Source organism: Hemicordylus capensis, chromosome 1, assembly GCF_027244095.1.
Source record: "Hemicordylus capensis ecotype Gifberg chromosome 1, rHemCap1.1.pri, whole genome shotgun sequence".
Lineage (NCBI taxonomy): Eukaryota > Metazoa > Chordata > Lepidosauria > Squamata > Cordylidae > Hemicordylus > Hemicordylus capensis.
The window spans coordinates 140943217-140970909 of NC_069657.1; the positions used below are offsets into that span (position 1 = coordinate 140943217).

The following is a 27693-nucleotide window of genomic DNA, read 5'->3' on the forward strand; positions in this document are numbered from 1 at the left end:
TTGGCTAAAGCTTCACACAGGCCCAATAAACAATTAATCAAGGAGTTACTCTTGGGATTGATGGGGACTACCACTAGACCCTGGACCTCACAATGAACTGGGAGAACCCTTTCCCCAACAAGCCCCCTTCCTTTCATTTGCAGCTTTAATAGTTAGTAATCTTTCCTATATAACTACTAGAATGCTCTTCTTCAGTGGTCAACCCAGAACACATCCTCAGCAGTTAATCTCTGCTGTGTTGCTGGATTCAGATCTACTGGAACCAGGGAGTCAATGCAAAATATGGTTTTTGTAGGTGAGATGGACCTTGGATTGTTACCAGCCACAGCAATTAGGGGGAAGCCATTTGGAGTTCAGTAGGATTGGTGGTGGGAGTGTGTGAGGGAGAGGGAGAGAGAGGTGATGATTGAATACCATCTTCCATGATCTCTTGAAGATGGAGCTCATGATGATTTAAATGTCTTTGGTAGCTGGGTGAAGATGGCTGGACCATGAGGTCACACGAGCCAGGAGAGATGAATACTTTGCAAGTCTGATATTTGTTGTTTCTTGATTCCAGGCAGGCAATGTATCCTGTATCTCTCCTGAATGTATACCCACTCCATGCCCCAGCTCTGCTCAGACTGATTGTTGTCCCTGCCAACCGGGTAAATTTCTCAGCACCCTATTTGATGTTCACTCACAAAGCAGACTTGGAGTGATCCCCAGGCACTCTCCTTTCCATGAGGCATTTTCTTCCCCGTGTGTCCAGATCATGAGTAGTAGAAATTGTATAAAATCAGGAAGATCTCATGACTTTGTACAAACTGCATAAAGAGCGAAGATGCAGGTGCTGTCTTCTAGGCAGAAGTCATAGAACTAGAAGCCAGGGCTTGACCTTGGTCATCTTCCCAGCTCTGCCACTTGTCCTTGGGTAGGTAGTTTTGCCTTACAGGAGTCTGACTTTTCCATCTGAAATGCCTTGTCAAAAAGATCAGCCTGTTGGTAGAATGTTTTTGGAATGTACCACTTCAGATAGGGGGCTATATGTTTATATGCTCCCCCATGGAGTGGGGCAAAACCCTCCACATGGAAAACTAGCATGCCAGTGAAAAGCCTAATGGTTGCCTGTCCCCAAAGGGCTCACAATCTAGAAAAGAAGCATAAGAGACACCAGCCACAGCCACTGGAGGGATGCTGTGCTGGGGTTGGATAGGACCAGTTGCTCTCCCACTACTAAATATAAGAGAATCACCACTGTAAAAGGTGCCTCTTTGCTCAGTCAGAAGGGGACATTACTTGCATAGATGGACCAATGGTTTTGTATCAGTAGCTTCATCTGTTCAGTATAGGACAGCTTCATACATTCATATGTTCAATGGGAATTCATATATTCTATGTTTCCCTCCCTGCATGACCTACTCCTTGTTTTCATCTGTAGCGGAGTGCTATTTTCGTGGCCAGACTTATGCGGAGGGAGCCGAGTTCAGCCTGGATGGTGATGACTGTACCACCTGTGTGTGCAGGGTAGGTATCAACCTAGGCTGTTGTACTCCTTATCCTTACTTCCCCCCTCACTTTTTCTAACCCACTTTTCTTCAGACAGTGAGCTAGATTCTAAGAAGCACGAGTAGAAGAAAGCCAATGCAAGAGAATTTCCTCATCCCCTCCTCAGCACAGTGCCCCCCCCCCGTGAACCTCTATTCCTGAGGGTGAGGGGATCTTCCGAAACAGAATGGTATGGGGCACAGATGGCTGCAGGGGGAAGGAAAGATCAGTGAAGTACCTTATGTCTGTGCAAGAGCTACTTAGGATCTGGTCTTATATATCTTGACTCTTTTGGAGATACTCAGAAAAACAGGGGCAGCATTTGCTCGTCACATGAAATCGGAGTTGAAGGGGCCTCTCCGGTTGACATTTTTGATCATCAAATGTGTGCAGCAATGTTCCCTCTAGCAGGGGTTTCCAGCTGTTGTTGACTACAAGTCCCAGAATCCCCAGCTGCAATGGCTTTTGCTCGCAGATTATGGAAGTGGTTATCAACAACATCTGGGAATCCCTATTAGAGGGAACATTGGTGTGCAAACACAGTTCTCACGGAAAAGGGACTCGCAGTTTTCCTCCCCAGACTCCAGTTTGTACCTTCAGTTTGTAGTAGATTTCGCCGCCTGTACCTCTGGTTTTGCAGTTCCAGCATTACATCCAAACGTGGCACTACAGTTTCACTCTTCAGCAACCGAAGTTGAGGGAGGAAACTCCTCCCTCGCTCCAGCTGCAATTGGCTGCCAGGGCTGTCCTTCAGTCAAGAAGGAAGCCCATGCAGCCAGTTCCCCCTCCTCTCTGTAGTCTCACTGACTGCAGAGAGGGTGCTTGCTGTTACATCCAAATTTGGACAGCAGGGCGGGGGGCGGGGGAGTGAACCCGTGGGGCATTGGACTTGCAGTTCCATATTACGTGTGAATGCAACTAATCTCACTTGAACCCCTGTAAAATCTCCTTTTCTCCTGCAGTGTAGGAAGACATCCATAAGAGTTATCATCCCCAACCTGCTCCATTAGGACAGGGCCATGCACACCTATTTCTTTTTTATTTGCTAGAGAAACCTAACTCAGCAGAATGTGTTACTTCAGTTAAATGTATGCACATTTCAAGTTGCCTGTTGCTTAGCACTGAGGCAGAGCTTCAGAGCATCCATTATCACGAGGTTCATCTGAAACTGGCTTTGTGGGAACCCTAGATCTGGCCTGAGTGACACCAGGCAGCAGTGCCCTTGCTGATGGTGCTAGGGGTCCTCTGTAGCAGAGTACAGAAAAGGTGAGGTAGAAAGTGTTAGTGGATTAGTACAACCCTGGGTAGTCCTGGGGCTGCTGAACCAAACTCTGTTTTACAAGCTTCAGTAAGGTTGTGGAAAGCTATCTTAACCCCCATCTTTGCACTCTCCTGTCATTATTGTATGTAAAATGTGTCACCACATTCTCTCTCAGCAAGGAGAAGTTGAGTGCTCCTTCACTCCCTGTCCCACTCTGGAGTGTCCTCGAGATGACTGGCTGTTGGCCCCAGGGCAGTGCTGCTTCACTTGCCGGAAGGCCGCACCCATGACAGGTAAGATCCCACTGCCCAGCAGGTGTGTACAGATCAATTGGCATAGTGGGTATGAGGGTATATGTAAGGAATTAGTCATTAGATGGGTTTGCAAAGGACACATGTCCACTGGTATGCCAAGCCATGGATATGTGACACATGCTGCATTGTATCCTCTGTCCCCAGCCTCACACACCTTGTTGTACTCTGGCTGAATTTTCAGTCCCTTTCACACATACTACATTTCCTTGGCCCTCTCTTCTTGACCAGGTTGCTTCGTGGATGACAATGGAGTTGAGTTTCCAGTTGGACAGATCTGGTCACCGGGTGATCCCTGTGAGTTATGCATCTGCCAGGTGAATGATAACCTGCTCTACTTAACTCTTTAAAAACTGTCCAGTCACCTGTCACATCAACTATGGTTCCCTTTGCCCCACTGCCTTTCCCCAGCCAAGATTGGGAGAATCCTATAGACAGATTGAGCAACATACCCCAGTCTACGTGTGTTTGTGGGTACGTGTGCGGAGGTTTTCACATACTAAGTGTGCTGAACAGAGGTGCACCTAGGTAATTTTGAAGCCTGGACCTAAAGGCCTTTGGAGGTCCCCCTCCCCTGCAAATTAAGCATCATCATGCTCGGCCAGGCGACCACATCACCCAGGACAGACTAAAGAGGATTTAGGGGGCCCCAGGGGCTGTGGAGGCCCTGGACTTCAGCCCCAAAGTCTAGGGGTAAGAGCACCTTAGGTGCTGAGTACTACGTGTGCTGAGGTCCTCTACAGGAACCCTGAGCGATATAGCTGCATTGTTGTTGTAGGTGACACACTTATAAAACTTAGAACTGAATCCTTACCACTTTGTAGCCTTAAAGTAAAGTTAAAGGTAAAGTTGCGCCATCAAGTCAGTGATGACCAAAGAGCCATGTGGTTTTCTTTGGTAGAATACAGGAGGGGTTTACCATTGCCTCCTCCCATGCAGTATGAGATGATGCCTTTCAGCATCTTCCTATATCGCTGCTGCCCAATATAGGTGTTTCATACCAGTGGGGATTTGAACTGGCAACCTCTTGCTCCCTAGGCAAGTTACTCCCCCACTGCGCCATTAAGTGGCTTAGCCTTAAGGTACCTTGATTTTATTTCTAAAATAGCAAGTTCATGGTCCTCAGGCAGTGGGAGTCACTGAACCTACTGATGTGCAAGCTTCCATGAATCTTTTTGGAAGGAATAGTGTCATATACTTGTTTTAAATGAATAAAGCAAAACAAATACCTCCACATTGTCCTGCACTTCCTCTCTTGTGCTTTGACCTCTTCACTTCTTGCAATCTCCTTTGTAACCCCGTCCTTTCTGCCTGCCCCAGTTCTCCTGATCTCTTTGCTGTTTACTGATCTGCTCTGATGTCACTGTGGGCCTAGGCAAGCCGAGGAGCTGGGCAGCCTGGGGCTAGGCAGAGGCTGAGTGCTGCGAGGACTTCAGAGGCTTTAGAATTTGAATTCTAAAGTCATGAGCAACCTTCACATACTGTATAATTTGCAAACTGTCTAAGCCTACATGCCATGGACTTTCAAATAATACCTTATGCAGTCACATTATTGAGTAGTCTTTTAATGAAAACTGATAGAGAGAGATGATATATACTGCTTATAAGGGAGTTTTATACTGCGGAATTCAGGGCCGAATTAACATAGTAGCAAATGTAGCATTTGCTACGGGCCCCACATTTTCTAGGGCCCTGCACGCCTGGCTTGAACGTCTGCCCCTTCTTTCTGCTCTCTATTTGGTGCTCTCTGCTGACTCTCCTCATTGCCTGCTGCTGTCCATTCTCATCTCCGGATGGCTCGAGACGTTTAAGCAAGGTCTTCCTGGCACCATGGTGTTGATTGGGTTATCATGTTAAGCAGCAGGGGAGGGAGTAGTAAGAACAACAATAGGAACAGATAGCTTGCAAAGGGGTCTCAAAGATAACTTAATCGCCAGGGAGTTGGTCCTTATTTGTTTAAACTGTAAAGTTTTAAAAAACATACACACACAGAGAGTAAAAGAAATAAAAGTAGTTTAGATTAAAAAACAACCAACTATTAATGCCGGGTGGAAGAAAGGAAGCTAAAGAACATGCTAGTTGAATGTTGCCAGCGTTTTCCGACTGACTGGGAGAGGGTAAAGATAAACAATGAGAACGTGTACCTTTAAGAGGAAAAAGAAAGCTAGAAGTAACTCAGATGCGCGGCAAGAGGAGTCTCAAAGTTTAGGGGATCAATTGAGGGGAGCTTATATCACGGTCTTGTTGGGTAAGGTCACTTATATCCTCCTTTAGTATCTAGTGCTGTTGGGAGGGAATTTGTGATAATTGCTTTTCAAGGAACTGCCAAATTTAAGATGAGCTCCTTTCTTCTCCTCTAGAACTGAAATAACTACTGCTGCGTTGCCAACTTCATTAGCTTTACATTGGGATGCCCGTTGAAATTGTCCAAAGATAAACGGAGGCAGCAAACCTAAACACGCTTACTAGAGAGTAAGGCTCATTGAGTTCATTGGGACTTACTTCTGAGTAAACATGCTTAGGTTTGCACTGAATGATTTGTGCATTTCCTCCTTTTAATATTAAGCATGTTAGTGTAATTTAGCTTGAAAGAGGCTGTGCCTCCTGTGAAAGATTGTCTTTTGGATACTTCTGTTTTCATGGAAGTTGCTAATGCACCTCATCATAATCACATTCATTTGCAATGCATCAACTATTTCAAATATACATCTGCTTTCCTGTCAGGCTTGCACAAGAGGTTAAACATATATTCTTAATATTGTCAAATTGCCCTTTTAATGTGATGGCTGCTGGGATCCAATATGTCCTACACACATTGGAATCAAACATCCACTGTTGTGTGCCAAAATTGCTAATAGGTTCAGATTTCTCAAAGTACAGAATTCCTGAGAACCTTTTAATTTAAACATTCAGAGTTTTGTTCCCCACCCCCTTTCTCTTTGTGAAAATAACTCCAAAGGAGAACCCATGGTCAGGAGTCACAAAAGTGTGTGTGTGTGTGTGGGGGGGGTGTTTTGCAAAGTTTGTTGACTGGCTGGCTCAGCTGAGTGGAGGCATGGGGCGGTTGGTGGGGGGGCACTAGGCAAATGAAAAAATTGAATTACTTTACTATGCAAGTAAATAATTTATGTTTCAATATTTATTTGCATTTTTAAAAAATTTGGGGCCCCTTCATAACATATGCTACAGGCCCCACACTAGCTTAATCTGGCCCTTCTGGGGTGGATGGTCTCTTCTGGGGTGGATGGTCTTGGTGACTTAACAAAGAAAGTGTAGAAGTCAATGTGCCAGCAACAGTCCAGCTGTTTGTGCTGTGGGTTTCTGTGAAGTTCTTTTCCTGTTGCAGGCAGATGGCTCCATCAGCTGCAAGAGGACTGATTGTCTGGAGACATGTCCTCACCCCATTCGGATCCCCGGCCAGTGCTGTCCAGACTGCTCAGCAGGTAAATCCCATTTCCCCACGAAGCTATTTCCTTCTCTGGAAAGTCAAATATCTGCCTGTCTGTTAAAACAGAATGCCAAATTCTCTAGCCAGAAACTCCAGCTTTTGCTATTCATGTTGTTTGCTCTCCTTTAGTTTTTATTGGAAATTGAAGTCGTGGTTAGTTGTGTTTTCTTCATTTGAAAGAGTATCCCTAGACAAAGCCTGTCTGAGCTATCTTTGAACTTGAAGCACAATCAGTATTTTGTTTAATAAATGCACATTTGTTACTGATTTGGTGCTCACTGCAGACATCTTCCATTCCCTAGAGATTGTACATGACATACAGGAATATCACATTTTCCAGCAGTGTATGCTGTGTGTGACAAGAAGTATAGCCAGTGATGGAACTAAACTGTTGCAGACTGTGTCCTTCCAAACTGTGTGATAGGGATGTGAAAACAGGTTTGACGTTGAACTGGTTCAGTTTGACCGTTCGAGGTCAAACCGAATCATCTGTTGTTCAGTCTGACCCTGGACCGAACACCCCCCGACTGTTCGGGGGGTTCGTGGACAGTTACAATTTTTTTTAACTTACCTCCTCTGGGGGAGTTGTTGGAGGCGGCAGGGGTGTCCACAGAGGTTCCCTCTCCCCCTGCCGGTCTCCCTTGATGCTCATACCCGTCATTCAGCTGACTCTTCAGCCTGTTTGGGCCTTCTCCCTCTGGCATGGTGGTCATTTTGGAGGCTGCTGAGCCTGCGTAATTGGCCTCTGTGTGACCACGCAGAGGCCAATTGCGCGGGCGCAGCGGCCTCCAAAATGGCCATTGCACTGGAGGGGAAAGGCCCAAACGGGCTGAAGGGCCAGCTGGCCAGTATGGACATTAAGGGAGGCTGGCGGGGGGAGGGGAAACCTCTGTGGACCCACCCACCACTTCCAACAACTCCCCCAGAGGGTGTGTGTGTGTGTGTGTGTATATATATATATTTTTTTGCAAGCCCCCCTCCCCTCGGACTGGCCAGCCGGCTCGAGGGGGTGTTGGACCGGACCGGACCAGCTGGTTCCGTGCACGCCCCTACTGTGTGCACACCCTCCCAACAACAACAATAAACCCCTCCGAAGAGTTTGCCTGCACATTAGAAGCGAAAGTTTACTCAGCCACCAGTCACTCCTGCAGGCTCCTGTTTTCTTTCTCAGTGCAAGCTTACTGTCTGGTCAAACAGCAGCAGGGACCTTGCACAATTTCACAGTTCCATCTGCTGGCCATTTGCAGGCAATCAGTGATTAAAACCATGACTTTTGAAACTACTTTAATAGTACTTTACTTTTCATCACAGATTGCTTGCAAATGGACAGCCAGCAGATAGCATTGCAAAATTGTGCGAGATCACTGCTGGCCAGGTGACCAGCCTGTAATCTGCAGGAGTGTCTGGAAGCTGAGTAAACTCTTGCTTCCAATTGCAGGCAAGTTCTTCAGATAATGCATTTGTCTGCAGTATGGAAGGACCCATATCTCTTGCATTTCATGGCCACTTGGTTCCCACTGTTTAGACATCTGCCTGCTGAGAATAAGACTTTGTACATCCAGTGAAGAGGGCTCTAGTCCATGAAAGCTTATGCCACAATAAATCTGTTAGTTTTTAAGATGCTTAAGGGTTTTGCGTTTTTTGCTGCTATAGACTTACAGTTACCACTCTAGAAATCCTCACAGAGCAGCTCCTTGCTTATGCAAAGTAGCAAAGAATGTGCCAACTGCTATCATTATTTGGAGATGGGACATAAGAATAAAATGTGATTAGAGTATACAGTTTTTTAAATACATAAATGCCAGGAGTGTGGATCATTTCTTACTAGATGCCCAGATTTATTGCTAGATGTATCTCTAATATATTGCACTTGTTAGAGTTTGGAGGGGTTAGTTATTTATCTGCTCCACCTGCAGCAGAAGTGCACAAGAGCACTGCTAATTAATATTGTCTGGAGATATGGAGTTCAAGTTCAAATTAAAGTAGTTTATTTAGGAAATACATTGGATAGATAGAAAACGTACATGCCTAGCTGCTCACTACATCAGGAGATGGGGAGAGGAAGAAGATGGAAATCTGGAATCTAGGAAGCTGCCATATACTGAGTCAGACCATTGGTCTATCTAGTTCAGTATTGTCTACACAGACTAGCAGTGGCTTCTCCAAGGTTGCAGGCAGGAATCTCTCTCAACCCTATCTTGGAGATGCCAGAGAGGGAACTTGGAACCTAGATTCTCTTCTCAGAGCAGCTCCATCCCCTAAGGGGAATATCTCACAGTGCTTACATATCAAGTCTCCCATTCATATGCAACCAGGGTGGACCCTGCTTAGCTAAGGGGACAATGCATGCTTGCTACCACAAGACCAGCTCTCCTCTCCTCAGGTGAGAGAATGAAATCTGAGACTATCAGTCTAACAAAGGGGAATCCGGACAGAGATAGTGTGGTCAGAGAAAGGATTCCCTTACTCACTATTGCTACTAGGGATGTGCACGGAACCACAGAAGCGTGGTCCAGCACTGAGGGGACTGTCACTTTAAGCGGGGGTGGTGGTGGTAGTATTTACCCCCCACCCCACCCCCCGCCGCTCTTCCCCCTCCGGCGCTGGTGCTTTTAAAAATCTTCTTGGGGTGGCAGAGTTCCTCCCTGCCGCCCCTGCCCCCGTCGTTGTCCTTCTAAGCTTGAAACGATGAAGGGTTAGCGGCGCGCATGTGCCCTTTGCGGTGTATGCGCTTTCTGGGGCGCGCGCGCCCGCGGCAGAAACGAGCGCGCACGCCACGAAGGGCACATGCGCGCCGCTAGCTCTTCATCGTTTCAAGCTTAGAAGGACAACAATGGGGGCAGGGGCGGCAGGGAAGAACTCTGCCGCCCCAAGAAGATTTTTAAAATCACCAGCGCCGGAGGGGGAAGAGCGGCGGCGGGGGGGGTGGTAAGTACTACCACCTCCCACTTAAAGTGACAGTCCCCCGCCCTTCCGAACCTCTGGACCGCCGGAATTCCGGACCGGTCCGGAGGGCTTTTCCATTGCGCCAAACTGAACCTTGCACACTACTAATCGCTACTTCAAATGTCCCTAATGGTCAGTAGGGTTGCTGAGAGTGCTAAGAGTTGATGCCTTCAGGAGCTGCATCTCCAACAGCAATAAGCTCCTCCTATCTGTTGGTGGCATGCTGTGTAATCATGTTGAAATGAGGTAATCCTTAATGCTGTGGGAAACGGAAGATCATATCTGTTATGCCTTATTACAAAACCCTGATAATGATTCCAGGCTCACTTCACAGGTTTTTGGGCACATTGCCTTGTGAGGCTGCTGATGTGATTCAGTTTAATAGTGTAATCGTGTTTTTCTGTTTCCTAACTGAAGGCTGTACCTATGCAGGAAAGATATTTTATAACAATGAGACATTCCCCTCTGTCTTGGACCCCTGTCTAAGCTGCATTTGTCTGGTAAGTGCTCTGCTAGGAAATGTGCCATCCTATAAACGGCTCTAATAGAGCAAGCAATAAACAATCTTCTGCCTGGGGTTTTTCCGTCAGCTTCCTAAGAACACTAAGATCTGATTTTCATAAATTCTCAAAGAGGATTTGGCTTGTATTCGCACACTCACAAGGATCCTGGTTAAAAAAAATAATCAGGATTAGTGAGCCCTGTGGAGTTGATTGTGAGAACCCAGAGTTTCAGGGGAATCCTTGTCAAACCACTCCACTTAACCAGCATTTAAGCAGGATAGATAACCAGGATTGAATCTTACTTCAATTCCCCATTCTTGTGCTGCTATTTGACAAAGGGGAAGGGGGGGAAAAAAGCTCCCATTAGCTATACCTTGTGTATCCCAGACCACCACAAAGTGTTGTGCATCTCTTGCTGGGAACAGGAGGTTTTCCACACTGTGCTTTTACCGCAAAGGGAATGTGTGTGTTCGCACATTGGTCAGATTTACCCCAAAGTCCATGCAAGATCTTTGGAAGCACTTCACACAGAATTTGGGCTTTCCTCCCCAATTACACCTCATCTCGCTTTATGTCCAGGGTAAAAATATCTTGTATATTAGCATGTTTTCTGGATAAACTGGGAGCGGTTACCAGTTCTCCAAGAAAGAGGGAGCGGGGAGGGAAATCACGCCGCCACCAAGCAGCTTCCAGGAGTCCCCTGCAGCTTGCTCGTTCACCCAAAGCTGCTTCCAGTCTGGTTGGAAATAAATAAATAAAGATCAGCCCAGCAAGGCATTCCTCCACTGCGCCAACATGTGAGCTCCAGCACCAGCACTACAAGTTAGGCAGGCAGGCAGCTGTGCCTGCCAGCCTCTCTCCTCCTTCCTCCAGCCCAGTCGGTGGCTTCTCAGGCAAAGGAGGAAGTCAGGAAGGAACTTTAGCCCAAGAAGTTGGGCTTAACAACCCCCCCACCCGATTCTTCTGCTGAATGGATCTCTCTTCTTCCCCCACCACCTCACCCCACAGGAATTTGACCTCAAATGCCGCGATTCTTATATGAAATGGCTTCGCTCATCAGATATGCTGAGAGCTGAAAGCCACATGTGAAAAAGCTCCAGGTGTAAAACTGCAGGCTGTCTATATTGACCTGCCATAAATGCCGGCTCTCTGTCCCATATGTGTTTGTGTCTTACAGCTGGGTTCAGTGGCCTGTTCTCCTGTGGACTGTGTTGTCTTCTGTACGTATCCTTTCCACCCAGAAGGGGAGTGCTGCCCTGTTTGTCATGGTAAGAACTGTAGACTTGTGGCCTTTCCAGCTGACAAGTGGTTTTTTTAAAAGCCCTATATGAAGGCTAGTGGTGCAACGTTGGAGAAAGGTAAGTAGTCTGGCTGCATTGAGACTAGTCATGCTATAGAGAGATCATCTGTTTGCAAGTGCAGTCCTGTAGCTGAGAGGGGGCATGTATTGTGTAGAACTAATTAAAAAAACACACAGGGCAATGGCTGCTAAAACTGAGCCCCTCTTGCTATACCTTGTCCTTCTTTTGCAGATTGCAATTACAAAGGGAGGAAAGTGATCAATGGACACAACTTTGTACCAGAGGGTGAACCCTGCATTCATTGCACCTGTCAGGTGAGCTGTGTTCTCTGGGAGGAAATGGCTGATTCTCCAAAATGGTGGACGTTTTTGGTGGTGACGGTGTGGTAGCAGCAGGTTGGGGGGAATCACTGGGATGAACTGCTATTGTACCTCAAAAGGGCGTCCTTTCCACGTCCACACTGGGTTGCCATGATGTTCTGTCCTGGCCTTTCCATTCATCTGTTTTAAGGCCATTATTGTTAGGCCTGGAATAAGATTTCCCAACACTGATTTGTTGGAATCCATTAATGGGGACAGGTGGCTCCTAACATGACAGCTCTCTAGAAAGAGATGATGTCTCTCTTCTGGAGCCCAGTTCCAAGGTATTCCTTCACCTCCTTGGATGAAGGGGTGTTTGAACAAAGCTATCCATGTGTCAATCAGAATTGTCAAGAGCACAATGGATCTCATCTGTTCCTTTATGGCCCCTCAGCTTGGAGAGGTGAGCTGTGAGAAAAGGCCTTGTCCAAGCACCTGTGCAGAGCCCTTAGCCCTTCCTATACACTGCTGCCCTGAATGCCAGGGTAACACAGGTAAGCATGATCTCTTCACATCTGTCTTGGGATCTCCTTGGGATCTGTTGCTGTAGATTTAGCATACTGACGTTTCCCAGAAATGAGATCAAATTTTAGGAAAAGCGGGGGGAAAGCGTGACCGGCCTACATGGTACACTTGAAGGAAACAGAAGAATATTGAAGCAGTGAAGCTAAGGGTGGAGGGTAAATGTAGATGATGTTTCTGAATAGGTATATTGGCACAAAACTGCCAGATGTGCTGTAATGTGCACTTTCCAAGGTGGTAGGTTATTATGCTAAACCTAGTTCCTCCCAGAGACAGGAGGCTCCATAAATTTTCCTGTGGATGTGGGTGTCTTTGCTTCTTATTGTGTGTTGTACCAGAAAGTACATCACACTCTGTGTGTGTGTGTGTGTGTGTGTGTGTGTGTGTGTGTGTGTGTGTACGTGTACTTGCCTGCCTTCAGTGTAGGTTAGAGTTTGCACAATCTATAACACAGGCAGAAGGCAGAGGGTTCACTGGAGCATGTGCTCAATCTCGTCTGTGGTTGCTTCACACCAGATGCCCTTGCCTCACTGGAGAATAGCCTAGCTGCCTCTCACCTGGAAGATGGAGGATCAGAGACAACCTTCCAAAGACATTCCAATGCCTTGATGTCTGACAGAAACTGTAGCCTCTGTACCAGCACCCCCACACCTGCCTCACTCAGACCAGAGATTCATCTTGCAGCAAGCAATGCAACAGCTTGGGAGAATCCACTTATGAGCCCAACTGCACCAGGAAATGTTGGGCTCCATCAAACCAGACCAGGGGGTCCCAGCAGGCTGCATCTCAATAGACCACCAAGTGTCAAACCCCCATCTTCTTGGCTAGGCCGTTCGACAGCCCCTCTGATAAGGCCAGGGTCCACTGGGCTGATTAAACCAGAAAGCACCAGGCCTCCCCCCACCAGGCGAAGCTCTTTTAGTTCCCCTTCAACTCATTCTAGCCCCACTCCTCTCACAACAACTGGAACTTCTATGCCCTCCACTGTCTTTGACACTTCCACTCCACCTACCACAGCTGACCTCACAGATTCCAAAATAGGCCCAGTTATACCCACTCTTCCTCTGCCACCTCCAGCTGAACCTCTTTCCTCTTCAGTCAGCTCTAGTTTAGACTCTCCTTCTCAAGAACTTCGTGGGAGCTCATCGGACACAACAGATTCACTTGTGGGCCAGCAAGCTGTGGGGAGCAGCCCTACATTGCCCCCCGATAGTGAGAATAACCTCATTGACACTGCCCTGTAGTGTTCGGGAAATGCCAGGCCAATTTTGAACAGGAGAAATTTAACCACTTTGACCTCATAGGTGAAGGAGAGCATCTGCATAGGGTTGCCACTGGTGGTGTGAACTGGTCCTACCATGCCTGCCACAGCAGTATCTACTTTCAGTCTTCTTGAAGAGCAAGTCTTACTCATATGGGCACTACTTTAGCTTTAGTTAGTGTTAAGCAATAACACCCAGTCTAAACCTAAACAAAACCTTGGGTGTACACAATGGGATAATGGCTCTTCTTCATCTCTGTGTAAAGATTCCAGCAAAACTGCAGAAGAACATATATGATAGGACCAAAGACTATTTTAATTGCACCTCATCTGCTGCATTTTGTGGGACTGGCTTGCGGCCATCAGGGAAACTAATCCTTGTGCAGCTCTCAAAGGGTTGCATAGTAAATCTCACACCAGTTGTGGCATAGATACCCTGTTGCTGCTTGCAGACTTACATGGAAGCGTCAAGGTTGAGACTGTTGAAGCAAAGTTGGTCAGTTTCAACTGAAGTCAAGAGTGTACTCTCCAAGCATTATTTAAGCATACATTCCAACTAAGTCTTATTTAACAGAACCATACACGGTGCAGATTTGCTGGTTTGTATGACACTGAATCTAATACTGGAGCATTTCTGCTAAGTCCTTTCTTGTGGTGTCGGTGTCAGATTTACTAGTATGTATGGCATTCTGAAATTCAGGAGATTATAGTGTGCTGCAGCTAGATTTATATGAACACTAAAAATATACAATTTGTGGTATCTAAATGTAAACATTTATTTTAGAGTATAGGTAAATGTGTATTTTCAGCTTAAGATTTCTACATGAATTGATTTCGTGGGTAGGGGTGCGCCGGATTTGTTTTAGGCTTGGAAGATGTTCCCAGCCCATTCCTCAGACTGGTGGCTGGACAGATGTTTAAAAACTACCTCAGGAAGGTGTCTAATAAAGGTACATCCACATTAAAAAATTTGAAATCAGACTGATTGCCAAGGCTTTCTTCACAAAGAACTGTGGGAATTGCAGTTTATGAAGGTGTAGAGATTTATTTATTGGGTATTTCTGGACTTTTATGAAATGATGCTTCCCAGAATTCCTTGGTAAGAAATTATGGTTTTTAACTAGGTCTGGAATTTATTTAAATGTGCTGTGTACACATGCCCCTTGGGCATATGTGCTTTGAAATGTATCCAGTGCATACCTGACTCCCGTAGTCCATACTCATGGGGGCCTCAGGCCTTGCTGCTTTCCTGCCTTCATTCAAGCAGGAGAGTCTGCAGCTTAAGACCTCCTACTTGATCTTTGGTAAGTTCCTTAAATAGTTTATGTTCCTGATCTGCAAAATGGGTATAGAACCTACCTGCCTCATCAGGCATATCCACACGACAACCCTTTATTGGTTTTATACCATTTTAATGATCATAGCTTCCCATGGTTTGCTGAGGATCCTGATAATTATCTGAGAGTTCCCTATCTCCCCTTCATGAAATGACAGTTCTTAGGGTCCCCTGAGGAAGAGGGAATGACAAATCACTTTAAGCCTGTGGAAGCAAGCCTTGTGTTGCAGCTGCCTGGAAGTACTTGGTACCCAAATAGCCACCCACTACCTTGGTTCTGTTCCCTAGTCCCAGCCTTCCCAGCATCTTCGAAGAGCAAAACTAAACATTACTTAAATTATAGTTTGGTACTTAAAAAAAAAAGTTTTTTAAAAAGTTAAATAGCAGTTGTGGGGAAGAAATCTGGATTTGCACACCGTGTGTGGGGAGTGAAATATGTAATTCCTTTGTTCCATGGTCCTGATGAAAGTCACACCACCAAAGCTGCTATAAAGTCTAGGAGGAGCTTCTGTTGGCATCAATGGAAGCTTAAGTATTCCCTCCCCACGTGCCATGGTCCTGATCCTCATCAGGCCCCTCAAAGCTGCTTTTTAACAAACTGTGCATTTAATGGTCTCGTGGTAGCGAGCATGATTTGTCCCCTTAGCTAAGCAGGGTCTACCCTGGTTTGTATTTGAATGGGAGACATGTGTGAGTACCATAAGGTATTCCCTTCAGGGGATGGGGCTGCTCTGGGAAGAACATCTTCATGCTTGCATGCAAAAGGTTCCAAGTCCCCTCCCTGGCATCTCCAAGATAGGGCTGAGAGAGACTTCTGCCTGCAACCTTGGAGAAGCTACTGCCAGTCTGGGTAGGCAATACTGAGCTAGATGGACCAATGGTCTGACTAAGGCAGCTTCCTATATTCCTATGTGATAGCTAGTTTGGCCTCAAATTAGGGCTGATTCACACTGATATCACTTGATGACATTTAGCTGAAAGTGTGAATTACTACACGGAAAAGTATTGTGTTCGGTGACATGAAGACTCTTTTTGTGCTGGTTTGTAATGACATTTTAATACATGTAGGCCTTCACTTGAGTCATCAAGTGAGGAATGTGTGTTTGTGTGAATTCACCTCTAGTAGGCTTACAAGATGCTGCAATGTATCAATGAACTCCCATATTAAGTGTTTTGGGTTTGTTTGTTTTTTTACATTTTGTATTAACGTTTTGTGATTGTACATGTTATAATTAAGTGAACATTGAAAAAGTTTTTTTAAAAAACCTAAAGCTTATATCAAATAAATTAAACATGTACTTCCTCAAACATGTGGTTTTTAGAATGGAAAAACTCAAGTGTTTAAAATATACTAGCTGACATGATGCATAACTCTACACCAGGGGTGCACAACTCAAATGTCTCAGGGGGCCAGAAACAACCATGACAATGAATGAGGGCCCGAAGTCAATTTCTAGTGCATTGATTATTGCAGTAAAATTAATTATAAAGATAAATATTATAGCAATTACTAGTTAGTTGTGTCCTTCCCTCCCCCCCTGGGCCCACAATTTTAATCAAAAATAGTGGACAGAAAAGAAGCCCTGTCCTTGCTCAGTCAGTGGGCACCTTCCCAATTCCACACAAATGCCAAATTTTGGGGCTCCTGCTGTTGCCGGCTACCTGGGCCATGAAAAATGTCCCCGTGGGCCAGATCTGGCCCCCGGGCCTTATGTTGTGTAGGGCTGCTCTACACTTAGCTGTTAGCACTGAGAGCTGCTGAAGACTACTAAGGCAGCCCAGATACTGTTAAGAATGGCGGTAGCACTTCCTCAGTTTTGCTTTTTTGCAACAGTTTGCATTGTCTGCCTATCCTTAACAGCCTCAAGGCTGCCTTAGAAATCCTTAGCAGCCCCAGGGCTTTGTAATGCTGCATTTCATGTTACCACTATTTTTTAAACGAGGAATTTCTGCAAGGAGTAAATGTCTATGACGGTTGAAATGCCTGCCTGGGAATTCCAAATAGAGGCCTTTCATTTGTTTTTGTTTTTTTATAGTCTATTTCTGGGAAAACAAGCCAGTCTGTTTGCACAGTAGAACAAAGCTTCTCAGGAGTTGACACAGCAAGCTTCTGTGTTGCAGGAAAAATAGTTGGAACCTCTCAAAATGTAACATAGTCTGAACAAAGGACACAGATCCAGCCAAGCTTAAGTACCTTTAAGTCTCACTGATTTCAGTGGGACCAGTGGCGAGCTTTCTAACTCTCCAGTTAACTCTTTTAAGCCAAATTGGGGGCGGGTGAATAGAATTCTGCACTCAGTGTTGTTGTGTTCGTTACCCAACAGATCTTGCCAGTGAGGTCATCCAAGAGAGGAATAAAGGCTCATAGAAACTAAACATGCATTAAACCTCCCTCCCCACTGCCACTCACCCATTCATAAGGCCCCATCAGGCAGCTTTGTTTTCAGCCTGTGAGAAATGCAAAACAGTTCACTAATTTGCTTTATATTCTTTTATTCTACTGTTATTAATGTTGCAGCTTGAGGGGAGGGAACATATTGATTGAATTTAGTCCCATGAAGTGAAGACTATCCTTAGGGAATCGTTTTGCTGATAGATGTTAGTGTGTTCATGCTATGGGAGCCAGGCCAACCTGGTTGTTTGCTCTGTCAAAGACACAGTAGTACTCGCGGATGAAGACATCTCCAAGAATCCAGAGCTCGCCAGACTGCGTGGGGATGCTGATGGACTCAAAGCCACTTGTGCAATAGCCTTGGCTCTGAAACAAGAAATACCAGAACACAATAAATGGTGAATTCTATAAGCCCGTCACACAACCTGAGTAGAACTATTGGCTTGGGAGGCCTGTACAGAGTGTCTAGATGCTGACACGGTACCAGGGAGCCAGACTCCAGTGACTTGGAGTGAAATATTCTGAGCAGCCCTGTGAATTGGTATCCTGAGGAGTCGGTGTTTTCTGTCGCTCACTAATCACTTATTGTCTCCCATCCCTATCCCTCTCATTAAACTATGTTTTTATTTTGAACACTTGAATGTTATGGAATGGGGCACATTGAGACATTCTCTTCATGCACACCTGCCCTTCAAAATTAAGTTTATTATTTAGTTAAGAATGGTGGTCAAATTCCAGCATGATAGGGTAGTGCATAACAAGATACAGGAAGTCCCCAACTTACAAATGGATTGTGTTCCAAACATTCATTTGTAAGTTGGGTGTTTATAACCTGGAACACATAGCAGGAGGTATATAAATATAAATTTTAAAAAACTAGTTCCCAAGAGTGGTGACTTATTTATATGTGCGGGTCGGCATTTTTAAGTTGGGAATTTCAATAATGTCATGTACACTGAAGCTGTATAAGTACAGGTGTTTGTAAGTTGTATTTTTGTAAGTTGGGGAGCGCCTGTACTCCGTACTACAGATAGCCTCTACTACATACAAAGGTTGTTATCATGATCATAATAGGGGTGGGGGAAGGCAGGGGGTGGGGGGAGGCAGGGATGGCCCTGTCTTCCTCCCAGATGATTGGTGATGTCTTCTTTGGTGCACTGTTGTGCACCCACACAATCTGCACTGCTCTGTGCAGTGTGGCTCTCTGGAGGCTGGGACTCGTTTTCCTGGCCTCTAGGAATCCTACAATGCACTGCACGATGAGTGCAGTGCATTGGGAGATTCTCCCAGAAGCAGGGTGCTCTGACTCTGTGTGTGCTGGTGCTGCATGCAGCCTGAGCCATACGATCCTGAGGTAAAGGGTTGCTCATGCTCTTTAACTCAGGTTGAAGCCTGGGGTAAATTCCCAGGCTTGTGGGAGGTAGTGCCAGGATTGCCCACGATTCCAGCACTCCACACAAGCAGCCCAACCCAGGCTGGGCTGGGCTGCTTGTGTGAATAGCCTGACCGTGAACTGGTTATATCTGAACCATGTCAGAACTTGTTGCTAGCAACCGGTTTTAAACTCTGCTGTCTAAAACTCTTCATTTTCAAATGGGTGATTTTTTTCTTTTTTGAAAGGAAAATAGGAATTCTGGTTAGCTATAAATTTGAAACAGATCATCTGAATCACCTCAGATAGAAGAAAAGGTCTGCCACTGGAGTATGAAGCCATATTTTAGTACCAACAGAAGCTTCTCTTATGGGACTAATAGCAGCTTCAGGGGTACGATTTTCATCAGGACCATAGTATGAGGGAAGGGTTAAACACCCCTTCCTCATGCAGTATAGTCTTGATCCTGATTGCCCCTCCCCACCCATGGCTGCATTTAATGAGGGGGAAATCCACTCAGGGCATTTAATGGAATGTGTAGCTTGGCCCTTAGTTCAGCTGCTGATAGACCCCTTTCATGAACAGAGCAAAAATGATTTGAGGTAATTATTATTAATCATATTGAAATATAATTCCAGATGAGATGAATCTAGACTCTTACCTGGCGAATGTAGGCAGTGGCAGGCACAGGGAACTCAATGCCGTTGATGGTGAAGACAATGTCAGGCAGGCTGTTCATGTTGTTGCAGTTGACCATATACTGGTATAGAACAGAGTGGATGGAAAACAAGGGTTAGACACATGACACTGGGAGCAAAGGAGAAGGTTAACCTACCCAACATGGATTTGGAATTAATCCAGATGGAAGGGACAGGGAAAGGACATCAGCTAGTATGATGGCAACTTGTGAAATGAGTTGGACTTACACTTCTATCCCCTCTGCTTTCACACATCAAGGCTTTATAAAGGGGCCAACTTAAGATTCATCCACACAGATAAAGCACTACCAACTCTGTATCCCCTCCCCACATAATGAAAGGGGGCAGGATCCTTGGTGGCTGGGAGATACATGTTTTCAGTTTTGTTTTCCTCCAAACAAACAAGAGGTATGTGCCACAACGTATAAAAGAATATGTGGGCATGGCGAGGAGGTAGCCTTGCTCATATTTGCCATGTTGTCATTTCTTTGTTCTCATTCTCTTTTTTTATGTTGCTAATGTGAATACTCTTGTACTACCGCATTTTATCAGGGAAAGACTCATTCAGAAAGAATATACAAAGTAAAAGGGTCATGAACCCTTTGTGAAGAACTGAGGGACAGAGTTGAGCCACTTGTCACCATTGACTTCACAGACATTCTCAAACAGATATGACCAAATAGGATCCAAGACTCCTATACAATCACCTTCTTCACAGAGTGTTAGAGCAGGCAGGAGGATGGAATTATTTTTTCCTAGCAACCACAATATTTGGAGGGTTGAAACTTGGCCAATTGTGATATTCCTGCCACGGAAGCTCTTTCTTGAAGGAATAGTGCAGATCACCCACAACAACAAAAGAGCTTCCAGTGCATTTATTTATTCAAATCCCCAGTTGTTTGGGTAAGTCCTCAGAAGAACCATCAGCTTGCAGATTTCCATATATATTCCTTCTGAGCCACTGCAGGGAACCTGGTTGTAATTTCCATCCCCAGTCCCTTTCTCCATTATTCAAGTTCAGCCTGTGCAGATATTGGTCAGAGCTAAGGGAAAGTAGGGATTAAACCACATCTGTCTCTCTGTGTGCCTGTCAGGTACTGCTCAAGGTCTCAATTCTTCCTTTCCTTACCGCGCCATTGGAGGACTGGCTGGCACCAATGTAGTACTGAATGTTAGCGATGCCGTTGGGAGGACCAGCCAACAGAGAGGTGCCGGTGTCAACAATGGCTTGGCAGCCGCCGGAACAAGCAATAGCCTGGCCATTCATAGTGATGCTGATAGAAAGACAATCAGACAAGTCATGTGACAGAAAGAAAGCAACCAGAAACTTTTGCCAACAAAATGCCCATGGGGAAATTTGGGACAAATCTTAGTGGGCTATCTATGCACTGTTTATTCTCTAAGATAAAAAAACCTTCTGGGTTCGCTTTTGTACCTGTGAAGGATTCCTTCTATTAGTAGTTAGAGGCAACACCTTTGATGGGCATTTCATACTGAAATGAAGAGAGGGTGGCCGTGTTGCCTTGGTCACTTTGTGGAATATGATATGGCAGGGTTCCTTAACCTTGGGCCCCCAGATGATGTTGGACTACAACTCCCATCATTCCCAGACATGGCCTTTGTGGCTGAGGATGATGGGAGTTGTAGTCCAACAACAGCTGGGGGCCCAAGGTTAAGAAACCCTGTGATGTGGTATCTTAATTGGATGAGACAGATGAATGGGAACCAGTCATCTCAGTGAGGCTTCTAAATTGCCATTCACCTGGAGCGTTTTCATACAGCAATTTTACTTTGGAAGGGTGGGTGTATGTTCACATATCAGCCAGATTTACCCCAAAGTCCACGCAATATTTCAGAGAGTACTTCACACACAATCTGGGTTTCACCCTCCGTATTGGAACCTAGCCCAATTTATGTCCAGGATTTTAAAAATCCTCTTTTTGTGTTGGAGTCTCCATTATGCCTCAAACTTGCAGTAAAGCTTTGTGGTAAAACCGTGGTAAAGCCTGCTGTCTGAAAAGCCTCCTGGAGGCTTATTATGAAGGCTAATTTAAGCTTACAGTTGATAGGCTCTCTCCCTTCCTATATCTCTTTGGAATATGTTACAATTCTGCTCCCCTGCCTCTTCATGGAAAGGTTCTCCCTCAAGCTTTCCCAGTGCATTTCCCAAGTCACACTCTGTACCTCATTCTTGAAGACATCCAAATGAACTGGAGAAAGGAAGGATAGCTGAAGAGATGGGAGTTTGGTTACCTGTCCACAGTGATCTGCCAGTAGGACTCAGAAGAAAGAGGTATCCAGTTGAGGCTTCCAGAATAGTAGGAGGAGTCAATGCCACCAAACATCACAAAGCTCCCACCCTGGTCATTGCTGAGAAAGGAAAACAGAAGCCAGTCATGGAAAGGAACTAGTAGAGTGGATAAGAGTACAAGTTATGAGCTGAAAGCCTCTAGTGTCCAGATCTCAGCTCAATGACGAACTCACTGGGTGACCATGATCCCTAAGTCTCAGCCCCCACTTCTGTATCATGGATATAATACTGACAGACTTGACAGGGTTATTGTAAGGATTATAGAAACAAAGCATATGAAGTGCTATGAACACTTACCATAAGTGCTATCAGTACTAATTTTTATCATTACATTAAGACATACACAGCTGCTTAAATAAAAGGTGTCTTCAGTGGTGGGATAGATTCCCTGTGAATACCATCAGCAGAAAATACAGTACAAGGCAAGGTGGTTGTGAATGGGCCTTATTACCACTAAGCCATATCTTCTGCTGTACTTCACTACTGGCACTCAGTTGATGCTCAGTTGATGGATGAGATATTTTCTGGGGTCTTTAGCTGTTGCAAGAAAGAATGCTCAGCAGAGCCATCTGATATAGAGAGGTCTATCAATGGCTACTAGTTGGAGGGCTAGAGGCCACCTCCTTTACAGGGGAGTAACAGCAGGAGAGAGGGCATGCCCTCAACTCCTGCCTGTGGCTTCCAGCGGCATCTGGTGGGCCACTGTGTGAAACAGGATGCTGGACTAGATGGGTCTTGGGCCTGATCCAGCAGGGCTGTACTTATGTTCTTATCTACTGCCTAGTTTGGAGGTTACCAACTTCCCTCCACTCCCTGGTCAAGTCAATTCCTTTATACCTGTGAGATTATTTATTTACCATTTTTCAAAAAGAAATTCTACCCACCCTTCTTTAGAAATCCAGATTGCTCCCAAAATGGTGTGGAGGGCTGGAGAACTATAATGTTGGAATGGACTTAGAGGGCTGCCTAGTTAGTTTCTCAGTCCTGCTCAGCCCCACACCTAAAGCATCCTTTAACCAATATTGTGTTGATATTACAATGCTTGTAGGAAAGCTTATTGTATGCAGTTGTGCCCTGAAACAGGCTGTTAAAATATGGTATCGAGGGAGCCCAATCTCAGTCTGTATAATACTACAAGTTCCTCTGGTGCTGTGTTTCTAGAAATATGGCTGATGCTTATACTCTCTGTTCATTAAGCAATAACCATGCCCTTTCCCAGGAAGATGGGCAGGCAGTCCATACTTACGAGCTCAAGTAAACAGAGAAGAGATCCTGGGACACCAAACCCTCGCTCATCATGTTGTCAAAAACAGGAGTGGCTCCAGAGGAGGAGATGCTGGGGTAAGCCAGACCCAGGATGCCATCAAAGGGGGAGTAATAAAGGAAGGTGCCGGGCTCAGTCTCACTCAGGCCAAAGATCTGGTTGGTGACCTGAATACTTCCCACCTAAGTGGAAGAAAAGGGACAGCCAGGCACCTAAAGCGTCTTAAAGAACAGATTCCAGTTCCTAGCCGATATGTGTGTGGGGGACTATTTGCACAACAGTCAGTACTTTTTGTGATAAAGACAACAAACCCTCTGCTAACTGGGCAAAGAGGCACCTTTTAACATGGTGATTCTCTTTAGCAGGGGGAGAGTAACTGGCCCTATCCACCCCCAGCATAGTATCTCCAGGGAGTGTTGCTGGTGTTTGTCATATGTTTCTTTTTAGATTGTGAGCCCTTTTGGGACAGGGATCCATCTTATTTGTTTATTTCTCTGTGTAAACCGCCCTGAGCCGTTTTTGGAAGGGCAGTATAGAAATTGAATAAATAAAATAAAATAAAATAAAATAAAATAAAATAAAATAAAATAAAGCCTCCCTCTGCCTCCAGCTGGAAGGATTAAGAGCATGAGCTGGAAATCTTCCAGTTTAAAATTCAGCTGAACCATTAACTCATAAAATGGCCTTAGGTAAGCTACTATCTCTCTCAGTCTTAGGCCCCACACTTCAAGCTAAGTATCTGTTTCTATACCATGGGGATCCTTTATGATTATAATAATCATCAGGGTTATTGTAAGAACTGCTGTGCTAATATGTATGAAGTGCTGAGCAATTATTCAAAAGATTCTGTATTGTTAATCATGCAGGGAATCTAGAAATAGCGGGGTGTTGTATTCTATCCAGTATCTACTTTTTGTTGTTCAGAAGTTTGTCCCGGGGGGATCCTGTAGTGAAGAGAGTACGTGGGGTGGAGTCATGAAAGGGAAAGGGAGAAATTGGAGTGGTTTCTGAATAACCTCTTAGTTAAATCTATGTAAGATTAGTTTGTGTTTGTGAGGGAAGCAGCTATAAAACAGGAAGTCCTTCCTTCTGCATGGGATTCCTTGCAGTGAATGCTGCTCCTGTCCACCCACCTACACCATGTCCAGTTGGTCTTAATTTACAATGGGCTCTAGCAATGGTTCTGTTTCCTCTAGCTGCTAAAGTCTAGCAGTTTACCTGAGTGGTGTCGTAGGCTAGGAATCCAGTCATGCTCCCAGTGCCATATGTGATGGAGACACTCTGGCTGGTGGCCTGGTAGGTGGACGACTGCTGGGGATTGAAGCGGTTGTGGTTTGCTGCAAGTACAAGTGAATCCATGATGTAGTGGCATTCAAGTGACACTTACTATGTAAAAACAAACAAACAACCCAAGAGGTGCTGTTGGAGTTGAAGCTGCCTCCAAGCAATGCTTTTTATTGTGGAAGTTCTGCCCCATGTCCTCTGCTGTGATTGTGAGGGAAAAGCTCTTTGCAAGTGTTCAACGGAACTCACCTTGCCCCCAGCACATTGAAAGCACAGAAAAATTCTGCACACTTGGATCTCCTTATCCCCCATATAATGAGGCTTGGTGTGGGACTCAACTGTGCTGTAGTTCCACACTTTGCCATCATCTCTCAAGGGCTATTCCAGTCATACCATTTAGTCATACCCAGCATTAGGGCTGGCCTTGCTATTTCCCTTGTCTGCTCTTACATATACTGGGGGAAGACATGAAAGAAAGCATAAAGCAATTGTTTGCCATTTCTGAAGGCAAAAAGTTATAGAGGCTTCTTACAGCAAGCTGAACTGGAACAGTAGACAGAGGGGACCCACAGGTTGGCGGAGCCAGTGTCAAAGAGGACAGTGAATTGCTGTGGTGGAGTACCGATGTAGATGGTGCCAATGTACTCGATCTGTGGAGGCAGAAAATGGTAAGTGTAGAAGAAGAGTGCACAACTCCTATCCCCACAGAAGGGGGTGAGGCTGGAGAAGGATTTAAAATTGTTGAAGACAGCTTGGGATCACTGCTCATGGTATATAGAGACTCATCCTTCTATTGATTTTGCAAGGTTTCAGATTATTTCAAACACCTGGAGAACGTGTTTGACAGAGGGGACAGAGGGACAAAAGAAAAGGTAGGTGTGTACATAGAAACTGTTGTGTCTCCAGCCTAAATCTGCAGAGCTGGTTTATCTTGAGCCTCTGGATCAAGGTAGGATGGATTAAACTCAGACTGTGCTGAGGATTTTCTGGCATTGTTTAGGAGCAGCTAGGCTAATTTCTGTGGGTGATGCACTTCCTCTTTCTAGCTTTAAAAGTCACAAAGACCAATGGGTAGAATATGATGGAAAGGAGCAAACACAGAAACCTTGGTAATCCCACTCTATGTGCTATTCCTAAATCCATTAGTTCTTCATCTGGGAATTAAGGAGGGTCTCTTGTAGTGGAATTTGGGGTGCCTGGACAGGAGTACCTCAGTTAAGGGCTTGAGGATAATGCAATGGGCAAGAAAGTATGGATTTTTTTAGGGAAGGGTGGGCTGGGTTAAATGATTATTGAGACCTAGAAGATCGAAGTGAGGCCTTTCAAATGCTTCATTTTTAAAAGAATGAACAAGGCAGAGAAGTCCATCTCCAGTTGCCACACCGGCACGTCTTGTGGCAGCTCGGAACCAGGCCTTCTCTGTAGCTGCTCCTGTCTGTAGAATGCACTACCGACAGATATCCGCAATTTGGACTAATTGTTGGCTTTCAAGAGAGCCCTAAAGGCTTACGTTTTGGGCCTGGCATTCCAAGGTTTCAAAATTATTTTTAAGTATTTTAATTGGTTTTAAATTATTCTGAATTGTTTTAAATTTGTTTTTACATTGTTTTAAGTAGCTTGTTTTAAATGGTGTTTGCCTTTGTTTTTTACTTGTTGTACACTGCCCAGAACCTTTGGATGGGGTGTTATAGAAATATAATAAATAAACAAATAAACAAACAATGACTTTGCCAGCATGGAGCACTGGGCAGGTTCCTCTGCTCACTAAAGTTCAGGAGGCTAGGTTAGTGGTTTATTATTTCAGGTACATCTTCCTGATAAAGAATACTCACATCCATATAATTTTCCAAGGGCTCAGCGGCATCTGCATTGGCTTGGTTGGGGAAGTATTTTGAGCCCAAGTTGTAAGGATGTTTCTGAAGGAATTTTTCCAGCAGCCCATGTTCTTTAAGGTTTTGCCTCAGGGATTTCCCTTTTTTCAGGGGGACCCTAGGGGAGAAAAAAAATCAAAAATTGAGCAGCAGGAAGATGAAATAAGTGAACGGAGAATGATAATACCTTTATTTTCAAGGGATGCAGAACACATTTTGTACTTTCATTATTCACACTGAGGAAGGCTTTAGAGATCTAGGTCAAGAACCACTTCACAAGGTACTCACATGTAGAGAAACAAGGTAGCTCACCTTAAAAATTTACAGTATACGAGAGAGAGAGAGAGAGAGAGATATTTCTGTCTTCAATTGTCAGGTGGGAAACAGAGGTACAGCAAGGCTTTGTGGTTTGCCAAGCATTGGAGGTATACTTCGCTGGAAGACGTTGTTGAGATAGAGTTGGCTATTCTTAAAGAAGGTAGTACATTCTTTCATTGAAGAAATCTGAATGCCCAACACTTACTTGGTCACCATGCACTGAGAGAGTGCCACCAAGCCCAGAAGCAAAAGCAACTTCATGATTCCTCCTTTATCCCCAAGCCGTTGATGAAAAGAAGTGTGAGTTCCAATGTAAAGCAGCAGCAGAGTACTGCTCCTTATATACATCTAGCTCCTAGCCTTTCCTATCACACCACTGATAAGAAATGCAAACCACCCTGATAAGGTTTTTTGAAATGTCCTTAAAGAGAGTGCTTGAAGAATTTTCCAAGTTCATCCATTTCCATGTGCATTGGAATCCTGACCTAAAAGGGTGTTAATGTGACATTGCAACCCACAGGATTCATTGGCTGGTACCAAGGGCATTCAGACAATGCATCCTAAATCTTTTCACTGTGTTAACCTAGTATAAAATGTATATTCTCCCATATCTCTAGATAATAGCAATAAGCAAGCATTCTTTCAAAACAGAAAGGAACAAAATATCAAAAGTATATTATCGAATAGTCTCAGAGCTTTTTTGAATGCAACATGGGAGCTTGGGTTAGATTCACCCAATACAAGACAAGTATAACCACATGAGTTCCTTAGCAATCCATCATATCATAATGATCTAGATATAACTGTCAAGCATAATGTTGGATTTTACCTTTTCCTTAGAGAAATTAAAAGGTACACAGAAATCACAGGGTAAAGGAATCTGTCTATTTGACCTTGTGGGCTTCCTATAAGCATCTAAGCCATTGTGTGAAGCAAGTTACTGGACTGGATCTAATTTGTTCCAGCAGAGCTCTTCTTATGTTCTTATCCCTAGACTGTCAGTTTATAGCACAACACATACACATTTGTTAATGATCTGTTGATAGAAAGGCTTCAGCATTTCATCAAATGCAGGGCAATCCTATTGTTGTGGTCCAGGCCTGATTTATATACTAAATATGCTCATTAGCTAGCATACAAAATTAGGCCTGTCCCATAGTGTCACCAAGTGACCAAGTTCTTTTATATAGTGACCATGTAGGATCTGGGCACAAGGAAGAAAGGAGCTCAAACCAATCCTAAAGGATTCAGTGGGCTTTATTGAGTATAAAAGAATTAACAACATCAATCTAGCTGAGCAGAAAGCAGAAGATTCTATCAATATTACTAACAGTATTTCAACCCTAGCCAGCACCAATATTCCCCCAGTGTTCCTAACTAACATATGTATGTGTATTAAATCTTCCTA

General features: G+C 44.8%; 2 protein-coding genes across 3 annotated transcripts in view; one reads left to right on the plus strand and one right to left on the minus strand.

Moving 5' to 3' along the window:
• VWCE (von Willebrand factor C and EGF domains) overlaps nt 1-16083 on the plus strand; it is a 34056-nt gene extending 17973 nt beyond the window's left edge. For both annotated transcript variants that reach the window (XM_053283680.1, XM_053283681.1), the window contains 10 exons: nt 560-647; nt 1421-1506; nt 2964-3081; nt 3331-3416; nt 6446-6542; nt 9911-9993; nt 11174-11264; nt 11529-11611; nt 12051-12150; nt 12695-16083. In XM_053283680.1, the coding sequence (XP_053139655.1) occupies nt 560-647; nt 1421-1506; nt 2964-3081; nt 3331-3416; nt 6446-6542; nt 9911-9993; nt 11174-11264; nt 11529-11611; nt 12051-12150; nt 12695-13422 (1560 nt within the window). In that variant the 3' untranslated portion in view covers nt 13423-16083. The remainder of the gene's footprint in view (nt 1-559; nt 648-1420; nt 1507-2963; nt 3082-3330; nt 3417-6445; nt 6543-9910; nt 9994-11173; nt 11265-11528; nt 11612-12050; nt 12151-12694) is intronic.
• Nucleotides 16084-17257: 1174 nt separating this feature from the next.
• LOC128338594 (pepsin A-like) lies at nt 17258-26685 on the minus strand. Its single transcript, XM_053281293.1, has 9 exons — nt 26491-26685; nt 25929-26085; nt 24629-24746; nt 24031-24149; nt 22795-22994; nt 21491-21607; nt 20367-20511; nt 19201-19299; nt 17258-17533 (listed from the first exon to the last, which is right to left on the minus strand). The coding sequence occupies exons 1-9, from the start codon at nt 26631-26633 to the stop codon at nt 17384-17386; spliced, it is 1248 nt and encodes a 415-aa protein (XP_053137268.1). The 5' UTR covers nt 26634-26685; the 3' UTR covers nt 17258-17383.
• Between the last annotated feature and the right edge of the window lie 1008 nt (nt 26686-27693).

Excerpts from the sequence above, each read along its gene's own strand:
- LOC128338594 (XM_053281293.1), bottom strand. The coding sequence starts at position 26,633 with ATGTATATAAGGAGCAGTACTCTGCTGCTGCTTTACATTGGAACTCAC. Across the intron at positions 24,747-25,928 it reads CCTTGGAAAATTATATGGAT|ATCGAGTACATTGGCACCAT; the intron begins GTGAGTATTCTT and ends CTGCCTCCACAG. Across the intron at positions 22,995-24,030 it reads TAGCCTACGACACCACTCAG|GTGGGAAGTATTCAGGTCAC; the intron begins GTAAACTGCTAG and ends TCTTCCACTTAG.